The 15,124-nt window shown below is 42.6% G+C and overlaps 1 protein-coding gene across 1 annotated transcript; it reads right to left on the bottom strand.

The window, feature by feature from the left end:
- Nucleotides 1-12,368: 12,368 nt before the first annotated feature.
- LOC129770714 (nedd8-activating enzyme E1 regulatory subunit-like) lies at nucleotides 12,369-14,198 on the bottom strand. Its single transcript, XM_055773708.1, has 3 exons — nucleotides 14,059-14,198; nucleotides 13,201-14,002; nucleotides 12,369-13,148 (listed from the first exon to the last, which is right to left on the bottom strand). Exons 1-3 carry the CDS (start codon nucleotides 14,124-14,126, stop codon nucleotides 12,453-12,455), a joined length of 1,566 nt encoding a protein of 521 aa, XP_055629683.1. The 5' UTR covers nucleotides 14,127-14,198; the 3' UTR covers nucleotides 12,369-12,452.
- Between the last annotated feature and the right edge of the window lie 926 nt (nucleotides 14,199-15,124).

Below are 15,124 nucleotides of genomic sequence, written 5' to 3'. Positions count from 1 at the left end.
TCTGCTACAAATGCGGACAAAAAGGATTCTCGCTTCGCAGCTGCCCGACTTGTAGACTGCGTCCGGGAAACGTGGCGGCGGGGAATCAGTAACAGAGGGACGAGCATCCTCGCAATATTTCGACGATCCCTCAAATATGAAAGAATTTCTCCACATCAATTCATTAATAATTCACCCAGAAAACGACAATCGACCACACGCAACCGTACAGATCATGGGTAAACATTTCACCGGCTTGCTGGATAGCGGAGCAAACTGCTCAATACTGGGTGGGTCATTTGTTCAGACGATCAACGATTTGAATTTCCGGAAGATTCAATTAAGACAGCGGATGGTACAGAACACCGAATACAATCATATGTCAGATTACCAATAGTGTATAACGGAAAGAACGAAACAATATCAGCACTACTGTTACCAACGCTACCCGATTGCATCATCCTTGGGATGAACTTTTGGGATACATTTGGAGTGAAGCCTATATGCTGTTCACTAGAAGCGACGCGAGATGAAGATTCCACACAAGCAGTAAAACACATGAGGCCGCTGACAAGCGATCAGACACAGATTTTGAACAATGCCGTCCAGAAATTCCCCGGTGCAGTTGAGGGAAAGCTTGGAAGAACCAACAAATACATTCATCGTATCGACGTAGGAGACGCAAAGCCGAAAAAATAGCGCCATTATCCTATGTCAAAATACGTTCTGGACGAAGTTAATAAGGAAGTGGACCGCATGCTGCAGCTGGACGTAATCGAAGAGGCACTTTTTTCGCCCTGGAATAATCCGCTAGTCGCAGTGAAAAAGAAGACAGGCAAATATCGGGTATGCCTAGACGCTCGACATTTGAACTCGATCATGGTCAATGAGGGTTATCCAATACCTCAAATATCGTCGATCATGAATAATTTGAGCAGCTGTTCGTATATTTTTTCTATTGATTTGAAGGATGCTTTTTGGCAAATGCCTCTAGAAGAATCGTCACGTCCATTAACAGCCTTTACCGTACCGCAGCGTGGTCACTTTCAATTTAAAGTAGTACCCTTTGGTTTATGTACAGCGAGCCAAGCGTTAGCCCGACTTATGACGCACATCTTCGCGAACATGGAGCCCAAGGTGTTTCACTACTTAGACGACATTATTATATGCTCGAACGACTTTGACGAACACATAGAATTGTTGGAGGAGGTAGCACGTCGCCTGGGAGAAGCCGAACTAACAATTTCTCGAGAGAAATCTTGTTTCTGTCGAAGCGAGCTAAAATATTTGGGTTACATACTCAATGAGAAGGGCTGGAACGTAGACGACGAAAAAATTAACTGCATTGTTAAATTTCCCACGCCGACGACGAGGAAGGAAGTGCAACGGTTTTTAGGCGTTTGCAACTGGTACCGGCGATTCATCTCGAATTTTTCGAAGATCGTTGTACCACTCACAGAGCTAACTAAAACCAAGGTGAGGTTCAGGTGGACAATGGAAGCCGAAGACGCTTTTTTAAAATTGAAGTCATCCCTAGTAGCTGCCCCAGTTCTCGCAATGCCAGACTACACGAAGCCATTCGCCATCGCTTGCGACGCGAGTGACGTGGCTATTGGAGCCGTCCTTACGCAGGAAATCGATAATGAGGAACATCCAATATGTTACTTTTCCCAGAAGCTTTCTTCGTCCGAACGTAAATACTCCGTCACCGAAAAAGAATGTCTGGCAGTAATTCGGGCAATTGAGAAATTTAGAGGATATGTGGAAGGAGTACGTTTCACCGTGTACTGCGATCACGCGGCGCTCAGCTATCTCAAATCAATGAGAAATCCCACGGCATTAATGAGTCGGTGGCTATTGCGGCTCAATGCATTCGATTTTGACATAAAATATCGAAAAGGAGCAATAAATGTAGTTCCCGATGCACTTTCGAGAATAGCAGCTGCAGGACTCACCATCGACGCAAGAGCGGACGCATGGTACCAAGGATTATCTGAAAAGGTGAAAAATAACCAAGACGACTTCCCCGATTTTAGAATCATCAATAACGAACTCTATAAAAACTGCATGTGCAGGGATGAATTAGGTGCACGCATTCACACGTGGAAAAAAGTGGTACCAGAATCGAAACGAACACATATTATTCAGGAATTTCACGATAAAGCATCAGCAGCGCATTTAGGATTTTACAAAACGTGGCAAAAACTGCAAACGCATTTCTACTGGCCCAAAATGAGAGCGGACGTTTCGCAATATATCAAAAGCTGTACAGTGTGCAAAGCTGCCAAGGCACCAAACACTGCCATGATGCCGAACATGGGAGCGGCGAAACCAGCCCGTTTGCCCTGGGAACTAATAAGCGTAGATTTCGTTGGTCCTTTTACACGCTCACGACAAGGAAACACAGTAATGTTGGTCATAGTTGATTGGGTAACTAAGTATGTGATAGTTCACCCGATGCGTTCAGCAGATTCTCTGAAGATGATTGATTTCCTCGAACAGCAAGTATTCCTAAAATTTTCACGACCCAGGATTATACTATCGGATAACGGGAAGCAATTTGTTTCGGTCGCGTTCAAGGCATTCCTTGCCAAACACAAGATTGCACACATGAAGACAGCGTTCTACTGCCCCATGGTGAACAACGCAGAGAGAGTGAATCGTGTATTAACAACAAGCATCCGAGCGTTGCTGGACGAAGATCACCAAGCATGGGATGAGAATATATCAGCCATCACCGCGGCAATAAACAGTGCCAAACATGATGTCACGGGAGTAAGCCCACACTACGCCAACTTCGGAAGACCGCTGATTCTGCACACAGACCTCTACGCACAGCAGGAACTAAATACACAAGATGACCCAAAGCTAGCGCAGGACATACGCCTATCATTGATCAAGCGCATACAAAACTTCGTGACACAGCGAATTAGGAATAATCACGAGAAAACCAAGCAGCGGTACAATCTACGCACTAGAGTGGTGTCGTTCAACGTAGGAGACCTAGTGTGGCGACGGAATTTCAGTTTATCCTCTAAAACTGACAAAATCAATCAAAAATTGAATCCGAAGTTTGTACCAGCAATTATCAAAAAAGTCCTGGGAACAAACTTGTACATGCTGGAGGGCGTATCGTCTGGAAAGAAAGGGCAGTACTACGCAAAAGATATTAAAGAAGATTAATTCACGAAGCTATGTCGGCAGGCTAAGTCCTGCCAACCAAGAGCCCTGGGCTCACCAAAACACAGAAACGTTACATATTACTCAAGGCGTGGTGAGCAACAACATGTCCAAATTTACCTCCCCGTCAAGACAAGAATAGAAGCTCCAACATGACTTGGCGCTCGCCGTTCGCAAATCGGGAGAAATTGCCCCCTGCAGAACTGGAAAAGGGTCGCAGGGAAAACACGCCGCATATTACAAAGCAAGCTATGTCCGCAGAATTATGTCTGTCAACTAAGAGGAGATCAATCCCCACCAAAGACACACAGTGGAACCCCGTCGCCGAACGAGAAAAATCGTGCAACTCGCTGGCAACGGACTGCCATACCCGCTGGCAACGGACTGCCATCCTCGCTGGCAACGGACTGCCACCCCCGCTGGCAACGGACTGCCACCCCCGCTGGCAACGAACTGCCATACTCGCTGGCAACGGACTGCCATCCTCGCTGGCAACGGATTGCCATCCTCGCTGGCAACGGACTGCCACCCCCGCTGGCAACGGACTGCCACCCCCCGCTGGCAACGGACTGCCATCCTCGCTGGCAACGGACTGCCATCCTCGCTGGCAACGGACTGCCATACCCGCTGGCAACGGACTGCCATCCTCGCTGGCAACGAACTGCCATACTCGCTGGCAACGGACTGCCATCCTCGCTGGCAACGGACTGCCATCCTCGCTGGCAACGGACTGCCATACCCGCTGGCAACGGACTGCCATCCTCGCTGGCAACGGGCTGCCATCCTCGCTGGCAACGGACTGCCACCCCCGCTGACAACGGACTGCCATCCTCGCTGGCAACGAACTGCCATCCTCGCTGGCAACGGACTGCCACCCCCGCTGGCAACGGACTGCCATCATCGCTGGCAACGGACTGCCACACCCGCTAGAAATGAACTGGTGAACAACCGTGGTGAACGGACCCATTGCATGAACTGCTGAAGCACCAATGACGTCATACAGCACAGATACAGAAAAGTTGCTCCCAAGGTGTAGAACAGGAATGACAACAGCTACCTTCGCAAGCCAGTCACAAGCAGCGTAATTCATGAACAAGTTCCGGAATAAACGGACATAGAAGAAAAGACATCGCAAGCATGTAGAACACCTCTAAAGACATCTCACCACCGAGAGCAACATTTCACGATAGATTTTGCGCCTGCCGTTCGCAAACCGGGAGAAATTGCACCCTGCTGAACTGGAAACGGGTCGCAGGGGAATCTGGCGTGGCTGTTAGATGCAATGGGTTGAAGATCGGAAGAACCTAAAGCAAACGCTGACAAACCATAAGTTACCCAATCATTCAAACATCTGTATGAACTCTATCGGGTTAGCCGTTAGTCAGAGCGGGAGAAACTGACCGTGTCTAAAAGCACGCCGTTTTCAGAACGTGACAAACTGAGCATCATCCATACTATTTCAACAGAACAGCTATGACAGCAGATTTTTATCCGCCAACCAAGGGAACAGATATCCCATCCAAAAAACACACAGTGGTGAAGCCGTTAGCCGATCGAGACAAATCGTGCAACCAAAACAAAAAGCTATGAGCCAGACCAACTACAAATACAACATTTAAAACACGAGCAATCGGCAGCAAGAACCCAAAACGCGGATTGGTCTCCAGACAGCAAAATAGCGACGGCTAGTGTGTGTCCCAGGTTCGCGATATTTTCCCTTATTCCCTATTTGTCCCTTATTCTCCTGCAAATGTTAGAATCGATTCCTATTAAGACCATATGGGGATCGCCATGAAACCATTCCAGGACCAAAGCAACGCGAACGAGGGGCGCGGCCTTAAATCTTCTCATAGGGCTCATGGCGATTTGGGTAGAGGAAATGCTCCCTTTCCCGAAATTCGGTCAAAAGAAGAATCCGAGATATTGTAAGAGAACCTATGAAAACAAGATTATTGACAAATTTAGTAAAGAAACTGTAATTTTGTTAGCCGATGAATTTTATATTCAAGTCGGGCTAACTGATTTGACACACCATGAGAGCAGATAGCACCACGAGTAAAGCAGAACGAGTGAAATGTTATAATCACAAGGGGCGATGCGCAGAATTTTTTTTTTGCAACAGAAGTATCTGTTGGCGGACATTATGTTGATGTAGTTATGTTGTAGATAAGGCGCATCATGGATGCAAACATGATTTGACAAGCACGAAGGCTTGCGTTACTTTAGTTTCAAGGTCAGATTTCCATGTGGAAGCTAGGCTTCACACACTCGCATCTGCATATTTCACTCTAACTTTCGAAGATCTCACCAATCATTTAAGAGTTTTTTGTGAGCCGTCTTCCACCGTCTCACAAAAAACATTGCTCTCATGGTGGAGTTGTGTAGCATCATTAGCCAAATATGATGCGATACAAATGTCACACGCAAAAGTACATATGCTCTCCCATGCAACAAACCGCACCACGCTTGCGAGAGAGCGAAGCAGAAAGGCAAACTGCCAACACCGATGCAGGCAACACAGCGAAAACGAAAGCATTCGCTCACAAACACAATGACCCAGCAAAAGTAGCAGCGGCACGAAGCTGTACTCAAACGGAAAAGCGGAGGACTGATCCTGTTACCACCGGCGCGAACGGACACGTTTTGATCACGATCAGTGACTTTTGGCTTGCCTTTTCTCCGGGACGGGAGAACGTAGCGTTTTGGTGCAGTTTTTTGGTTTTCTGGTGTGGTGCTGCAGCCTGGCCTTAATTGCGGGTGGATTAGGCAGCCACATAGAGGAATTAAGCGCGCAAAAAGTAATTTTGAGTGTGCAGAGGTGTGGATCACGTGCAGGAAGTCGCAGTGTAAAAGAAAATCATTTTGCGATAAGTGGCTGAAAGCGAGTTGTGGTGGCTTGGTGTGGCTGTTCAGCGGCACAAGTTGTGGGTGTCGCCGGTGACGCGACTTGCCGGAAAATTGATCGCACACGCGGTGCGCACCGAGTGAGTTGCAATGGCGGGTGCTTGCCGTGCCAGCAAAGTTCCAGTGAAGAAATAAGAAGAAGACCGGCAATTTCCGGTGAAAAATTAGAGAGAGAGGGGAATGATAAAGAAAATAGTGTGAGAAAGAAAGAAGATAATTATTGTATGGGTTGAAGACGTGGTGTGAGGTGAACGAACCTCCGAAGAGCAGACACTCGCGGAGTGAGAAATAAAAGTGAGGGACCGGACAGTTTCCGGTGAAGAGGGAGAATTAAAGAGGTGAATATAAAAAGAAATAGTGAGAGAAGGTGGCGGAAGTGGAGTGCTGGCAACCGGCCGGGGAACGGAAGATCGAGAAGGAGAGAGAATCGGTGGGAAGCAACGTGCCAGAGGAGCGTGCCTACAGGAAGGAGAAGGCCAGCGGTGCCACTGGCCAGGCAGCACTGAGCTGGAGAGCCAAGACCGCGTCGGGCGACGTTTTCAACAGCTGAACAAGGTGAGTGCGAGCGTGAGTGAGTGCCTGTGTGTGCGTGTGACAGTTGCAACGATCTTTTCAAGTATACATGTATGTATCATTTCCATGATGGCGGCTCGTGAGCTAGCCAATTGAGACGAGCAAATGTCAAGAAGCGAAGCCTCACGCGTGAGTAAAATCGCCTCTGCGTGAAGGGGAATTCGCTACAGTAGGTGATGGGAGGATTTGGGTAAGTATTAGTAGGGTATATGATTATGGGAGGTACACTCACTCTTCGGTTCTTATTACCATATGATTTATGATTATATTTTGTTGCGGTTTTTTTTTGAACCGTAATAATGTTTCATTTGTATGGCAGCCCTCTCTTAGAGAGGTCTTACACCCATAGTAGCATTTATTGAACTCCAAAACCTCAGTATGCTAAATTTGGTTTCGTTTGCTTGAATAATTCTCGAGTAATTTCTGCATTGTTTCATTTGTAAGGCAACTCCCCCTAAGAGAGATACTCCTTATCACACCACCATAGAATCGTTTATTGCACCCTAAAACCTTCACATGCCATATTTGGTTTCATTTGCTTGATTAATTCTCGAGTAATGCAGAAATTTGTGTTTCATTTGTATGGCAGCACCCCTAAGAGAGGTTTCGAAGTATCATAAGAACCTTCTCCGACCCCAAAAACACCTACATACCAATTTTCATGTCGATCGGTTCAGTAGTTTCCGAGACCATAAGACCATAAGAATCAGACAGACAGACAGACAGACAAAAATCCATTTTTATTTATATAGATTCGAACGATCCCATAAACCTCATTAGTGGCCGTTTCTAGTGGCTCTACTCTGACATGAAAGCGCATTCTTGATGTTATTGTTTCGTATATTAATTTCTAGCATGTAGTGTCCATTTTGTGTGTACTAAACTACTCCCCCACATCTCACGTCACCAAAACTCTTTTTCCAAATGTTTATATGTAATTCTTTCAATTTAGTCTTTCATAAATCAGTTGTAGATAATTCGAAAAGCAAAACCGCACATTAAACTCATGATAGTTCCGCGTTTCAACTTACCCCTCTCTATGGAACGAGTTGAAATAATGAATATGAAAACTAAACATTTTCAAAGTTGATATTTTTCGAAACATCCAGTGAGAATATTCTGGTTCCAGCTGTTGAAAAACTTTCGGCCTACATTATTCGAAGAAATCCCCAGTTATGGGCTAAATGTGGAGGGGTCGATAGAATAAACCACATACTAAAAATATGTCAAACGAAGTATGGGACTGGTGCTGTCAAGTCATTCGAACCCGAATCGGTAAAATATTTAAAGACATTGAAGATATTCTCTCACGAAGGATATGTTCGAAATCCCAACAGCAAAAGTCTGCGTTATAGTTGACAATGAGAGTATTTTCGTTTTATTCAAAGTATCCTGGTGACAGTTTATTCGTGTTTGAAAAACAGTTAAGGGAGATAATATGGAACAACAGAAAACAATTTTCAAATGAATTTGGTAATTGCCTAAACATATGTTTATAACATATATAACATATAATCGGTAGTCAAACCAAAATTTTAATCATGTATTCAATAGAAAGCAGTAGGAATTATTATGAGCAGATTATAAATTTAGTGTTATCGATTGTAATTATAAAATTGGCTATAATAGAAAAAAAAATTTTAACCCAAAATAAAAGAAAGCATTTTTTTTTTTTGGTAAAAAACAAGTCTTATTCGTTGTTCGGTGGCCGAATGAACCATATTGTAAAATGGCAAACAAAAAATTTAACAAATCACAAGATGGATGTCATCCAAAATCGAAGGCTATCAGAATTAAGGGCTACATTTAACGGTCCACGAGATTGATTATAATATTTAATGGAAGATTGAAAGTGAATAATCAAATATCATTTTGTTTATGTCATTCAATGTATTTTATATTTGTATGTTTGATTAATTTTAACAACTATGATATCGAAAACAATATGCGTAACATCCGTTCCTCAATATTCAGGTATTGGTTATCATCACTCTAAGCGTGTCTTCAAAATATCAATTTCCAGTCAACTTGTGAAGATTAACCCCTCATCGCAATTAAATAAACCGTGTCTCAACGTCAACACAGCTATCCTATATGCGGCAAAATTACAAACAAAATTTGTATGTCGTAATGGCTCAGATACACGGACGATGTCAGCCTGTCCGGACGAACCCAAAAACAAGCAAAACTCATTACCCGCGGGATCAGCCTCCGATGCGAGCATTTCGAGCAGTGGCAGGGTCGTGTCACAGATGTCATTTTCTCGTTGACTGTTATCGAACACGGCTTCGCCCCGAAAATCTTTCTCGCTCCCACCAACAGCAAATTTTGCATCATTTTAGCAAATGGAAATGTAACGAGCCTGTTAATCCCTAGTGAAATTAATTCATTCCACAAACAAGCCAACTTTTCTGACGCCATCGTTCCGTTCCCCGGCGAAGCTCCACGCGAGCTACAGAATCCGTTTCTGCCACATATTGGCAATCCTTTAGCATATGTGATAGAGGGGCCAATGGTTTTTCATCAGCTGCGGGGAATTTCGAATTGAAAAATCACATTAAAAGTCATGAGTAAGCAATGACAAATTTCGGCTCGCTCCAACGGTGTGTGATATCACGGGTATACAGTTTCACCCCTCGAACCAAATCAAACAAAGTGCTTCCCAGCACCTGCCGTTCATTGACTAATTCGATAGCACTTCAGCTAAACAGAAGCTTCCCTTGTTTAGGGGTTGACGATCGTACAGGTTCCGCCATAAACATACCACATATTTCAATCTCTCCACAAAGAAACGGACATCCACCGAAAGGTATACTGTGAAATTAGTAAATGACAACTGTGATGAAGTTCTGAGGCAACCACAGATGGTAAACCCCTCGAAATCAACTTTGTACCTATTATTTTCCGTTGTCAACCATTGGGAGGGTTGTGTTAAGGTGTACCTATAATTTTCGGTTTTATTATTCTTCGCCCGAGAGCCTCGGGATGTCTGAAACTGTAACGGATGAAGGCTGAACCTTGCCGTCTGTGTGGGTCCGTATGTCTTTGGTGTTGTCGCTAACACGAACCCGTCCTTCAGTATTTAATGATAAAATGTCAGATAAAACTCTATCCGCTTGGAGCAGCAGAGGCTGGGACAACGATCCATGTCCGTGCGGTGAATATTGATACGCCCAGGACGAGAAAGGTGTCGGTCGTTAGGCAACGAAATTGAGCTTGGCCTTGTGTTATTGGAACTCGCGTAACTATCAATGGGTGTAGGTTTCGAGTTCTCGCTACTGGGGACACATTGGGTGAAATTTTGTCATAATCGCCGAATTGCTGATCTGTATCTCGAAACGACGGTTGCTCGGGAAACTCGATGAAGTTCGATATATGCCGATGTCTGGGTGTTATTATCCCAAAAGCGCTTCATCTGGAATTGAGATTACGGTAGCGATAGAGCGGTTGATATCGCTTGACATGTAATTAGTTGGCCAAAACATGAAAAGGGGATCTCCGTTCTTATTCGCGGAAACGGAATATGCATTCGTCGATTTCATCGGTGCCACGATTTCAGTGAAAGAACATGCATTACTGCATATATTGAATGGGATTTAACAGAAATGTACACTTTCACAATGATGTTTGCGTAGTTTCGAAAATTATAGTACTATTTGAGAACTTAACTTCAGATTGTCATGGAATAAAGACAAATTCTGTGAGTGATGTGTTACTCGATGTTTGCAATGTTAATTTTTTATTGCATTCCACAACATCTGCATGCTCATCCAGCACGGAAGGAATGAAAATAGAGCTGACTTGATGACATTTTATTGCCATGAGCCTAGATATCAATTTTCGATTTTTGATTTTAATGGCAGTATAATAAACATTTAGATGTTTACGATCGTAACCGATACGCCTACAACAGCATGTCGAGAAACACAACTTCTGTGTCCTAAACCGTCGGGGTGTCCTCGATGTCTCTCGGTGGATCCGTCTGTCGAAACATAGTTTATGGGGCTTCTGAGCGAAACACGGATAATGCTAGCACAACAGAGGAAATATTAATAAACCATCGTTTTATATGCAAATCGTTATCCTATCTTCTCCTTTCCAAACAGAAGAACCCAAAGAAAACAAAGTATAGATTCCGAAGCAAGAAGAAAAAAGTAAAGAATCGAGACGGACTTTCGGGGGTTTACTTTTATCTATAACTTTCCAGTTTTGCGTTTCCTGGGGCCGTATCATGGCGCTCCATCGAATACAGGTGTCCTTCGGTAAAGATTTCTTTGCAATAAATATGGCAGAAAATTGGATTCCACTTGTGATGTTATGCTCCGGTGCCGGTGTGTGTAGTGATGCTCTCGTGCACGAGGACATCGTTTTCGGCGGTGCGATGAAATCGAACCAAACCGAAAACACACCAATGTCGCACATAAATGTTCGTCAGTTATTACGCAAATAAAATGCAGGATTATATCCATAAGTTGCGCATGGGAGGGATGATTCGAAATCGGAAAGCCTCTCCTCCACCCGGTACAACTGTTTTGCATAGAGAGTAAGCAAAACCCTCGAAGATATTCTTCATATTTTTCGCTGTTCGGCTGTTGTGGCGTAGGTAGATGAGGTTTTATCATCGATGCCAATGATGTCAAGTTCTAGGGCGGGAAAAATTTATGCTTCGTGCCATATTTACAGTCCGTGAATATGCTTTTTTCCGCCCAATACTCCTGAGAGAATACTTGAAATGTGATCAAATTTATATTGGCAGCGAGGATAATATGAAGGTATTTAGCAAGTCAATCAAAGAAGTATCAGTTTATTATATTACCAATTATTTTTCTTAAGGTTAGGGTTGATAACAGTTAGTGTGAAGAAAAACTTCATGCAATACTTTACCTATCAAAACGAATGTTGACAATAAGAGAAACTTATTTTCTCGAGCCTCCGAGAACGAACGAGACGAACTTGTTTGAAGTTACTGATCGAACAATTTTCTTCCAGCAAATGATGTACACAGATGTAGAGTTGTATGATAAGAGATTATTTGTCCACTTCAAGCTTTTATATACTTCCACAATTCTAATATGGAGAGGAAACAGATGAATTCAAATTAATCCATAATATTCAAGCGAGTATAATTTCAGTACATTGGATTGGATATTTTGTTCAGATTTTTAACATGCACGGCAGATAATTTCTAAATACACTATCGTCTCAAAATTCAATATCAAACCACGACAGAATCATTACTCTGACTCTACAAAGTGCCTCAAACAAAACCTCATATTCCAATATTACTAAAAAGCGTTCTACGGCCACATAATTGACAAGAAGTTCGAGTACAGCGAAGTTTTTACAAGATATCGGCGATTTGACGAACTTCAAGGTTGGGATCTGGGTAACCGTGAAGGGGGAATGAGGATGAAACGGATTAATCAGGATTGTGGTGAGATTGGAAATTTGTCATCTGTCGTCATCGAATAATGAAATGTCCCCCTGGCCCCGCAGTACCTGAGGAACTGTGCAACACCGGGGTAATGATAAATCAAACTAAAAACAAAACATGTGGCAGCTGTCAAAATAACGTACTAATTATTTCATACTATACTTTTTTATTTCATAAACTATAGATGAACAATCAAACCTTGTAAACTAGGCTGAGGTGGCCATTAATTGAATCAAGAAACCCCAGAATAATTCGTCAACTTCACGGATGCTATTTATGCTACATATATTATCATAAATAAATAAGTAAACAATACTTTTATTCGATATTTGTATAACAATATAAACAGGAAACATAATAACCAGCTACAAAAATGCGTGCCTCACAATTTGAAAATCTGTAATCGTGAAGTGGCGCCATCAAAGACAAAGACATTATCAAACGGTTTATATTGTTTCGTGATTATTTTAATCACTTCGTGTGCAACGCATCCACCCATAAAGGCCGATATACTATGGATTTCAGCTCCACCGTAGCGACAAACCTCACTGGCAAGATCATCGTTGATTGATGTGCTGATTCCCCAATCGCTTAGCATCTTTTCTGTAAGACTTATGATACAAGAGGTATCATCCTCGGTCTGATTCTCCCCAGGAAGATAACCTCGCTGCGCCTGAAACTTATCTATCGCTCTTAGCGTTATATACTGCGCCATCAGTGAATTTGGCGTTTCCAAGTCTGAAAGAATCCGCGACGCTTGATAGCCTCCATCGTATTCGTCGGCGATTTTCGAACCACGAATGATGCATAGATTGGCAGCTTCACGACAAAACAGTCGGACTTCCTGTTCCGTAATCAAGTCAACTGGCTTGTTTATTTCTTCCAAAAGCTGTCGAGCTCTGTGATAAACGATTTCAGCATCACGAACTGCCTGGGAACGATACACCTTTTGTAACGTTATATAAGAAACAGTATCAGCTGTCATATCTGGAACAACACCTGGTAATGGGAGGAAACCATCACCTTCGTTTGTAATGAAATCTCGTAACGCTCGCACCAAAACCCAAAAAGGTTTGCTCTGTAAAAAAACACCGATTTTTAAAACCCTCGAGCTCTATCATAAAACATACCTCATTGTTCACACTAACGCAGCAATTATCTGCCAATATTTCCTCGATTAGAGAATTCGGTTTCCCTCCACCGAAGCTCGAATTAACCGCTCTGATGGCTTCTTCAAAGTTCTCTCCGTTCACCATCTTCAAACGAATGAATTCTCGAAATTCCGTTTTTTCGTTTGGAAGGATAGGGTATCTTCGCCCGCAACCATCAACCCATTCTTGTAAATATTTGTACAATACAACCAACCAGGGAACCTTCGAAGTCATCCCTGTTTCTGCCATGTATTTTTTGAGACCTTCGAAAGGCTTTTCCAAACGAAGATCGAACAGTATATTATCAGGATGAGATTCAACTATGCAGTGTTCCTTAATCTGTACCCGAGCTACACCATAGAAACCAATGGATCGACACACAATCAACGGGATGTCCTGTTCCCACAAGAGAGTCGAAAGTCTGACAATCGTTCGTTCGTCAATGGCAGTAGCCACAACAACTTGAAACTTTTTGAAAAATTCCTGTTGAGTATCGATTATTTGATTGATATTTTCGTCGACGTATTCTCCACACACATCCGGGTTTAATTCTTGTAACAATCGCATGCATCCTTTTGCCCTCGATTGTCCGATAGACCGCCAATCAAGGAAAAAATTACTACCAATGTCTTCCTCCGTCGCAAGTTTATCATCAACTATCGTGAAACCTCCTACTCCAGGGAGGACAATAGATTTCAAAATCTCTACACCGAGTACTGTCGCATTGATTAGACATACGTGAGAGTTTTCCAGGATCGTTTGGCCGTGTTCGCCCCATAAGCTATTAAGAGAACAACGATGAAGATCAAACGTTTGAAACGATGGAAATAGTCTCACCGAATTTGACGATCGTATTTCTGGTTCTTATCACACATTCCTGAGGACTGCGGTACCAGAGAAGACATTTCGACAGAAAACAGAAATTGCCGATAAATATGAGGTATTGGCTAAACTATTGTTTTGTCTCCTATACTAGGAACAATTGGAGATGGATTCTAACAATCAACTGCAGTGCAGCCAGAACAACGAATATCGCTGGAATTCGAAGGAGTGTGTGTTTGTATATTATTGGAACCAAAAAAGTTCTCCAATATTGGATTCAATTACTTTTCAAACCCTGGGATCTATGTTCAATAAAATTTTCAGACTTCCAGCTTTAATCAAAATGTGTTAAAAATAAATAAGAACACCTTAGGGCTGCTGAATTGGGCAAATGGCATGGGTAACTTTAACATTCACGGGGATAATCATAATTTTATGAACTACATAGTAGTTATTCGAATTGAAATTCGAAATCACTCTGTAAAAAATATTTTTAAACTATATATGTACATCCCAAAACTGCCTCCGAATGATGGAAAATCATACATAACGTGTTTAAACATGTAAAGAGAAAGTGTAGTTGCCTAAACTAATTCACACTAAAGATTAAATTGTACAATTTGTAAATAAATATAAAATGTAAATATAATGTAGAAAAGAGAAAGCTGAAAAATGTGATTGGGGACGTAATGGAGCAAAATACTGGCTATGTCACTTATCAAAACAAATATTCTCTAGATATTATGTATAAATTAAACAATCACTGGAGATGGGTATCGAACATAAAAAATGCGTTTAAGCTGAGCATTGAAAGACCGCAATCCAACGAAAAAGTGATTACGAATATTACAATGCTCGACTCTATGTTGCAAAATAGGAAATGTACAAAATCGCATCCTACCAGTCCCCTTTTCCAGACGCATTTACTGTTGGACTATTTGCAGTCTACAAAGTGGAATCACGCCGTTCAGAGGAGACAGACAATGGAAAAATACGAAAGAACTTTGAACGAATCTAGAATACGAGGCGTCGTTGTTAACCGTTTATTTTATTCTGAATGTTCATAAAAGGAATATGGTTT

This window comes from Toxorhynchites rutilus, chromosome 2, assembly GCF_029784135.1.
Source record: "Toxorhynchites rutilus septentrionalis strain SRP chromosome 2, ASM2978413v1, whole genome shotgun sequence".
NCBI lineage: Eukaryota > Metazoa > Arthropoda > Insecta > Diptera > Culicidae > Toxorhynchites > Toxorhynchites rutilus.
Note: the sequence above shows the minus strand (reverse complement) of the source record. Positions and strands in the feature narration are given on the sequence as shown.

Coding starts and splice junctions, on each gene's coding strand:
- LOC129770714 (XM_055773708.1), bottom strand. CDS start 14,126: ATGTCTTCTCTGGTACCGCAGTCCTCAGGAATGTGTGATAAGAACCAG. Junction 14,003..14,058: donor AAATACGATCGTCAAATTCG/GTGAGACTATTT, acceptor TTCTCTTAATAG/CTTATGGGGCGAACACGGCC. Junction 13,149..13,200: donor GCGTTAGTGTGAACAATGAG/GTATGTTTTATG, acceptor GTTTTTTTACAG/AGCAAACCTTTTTGGGTTTT.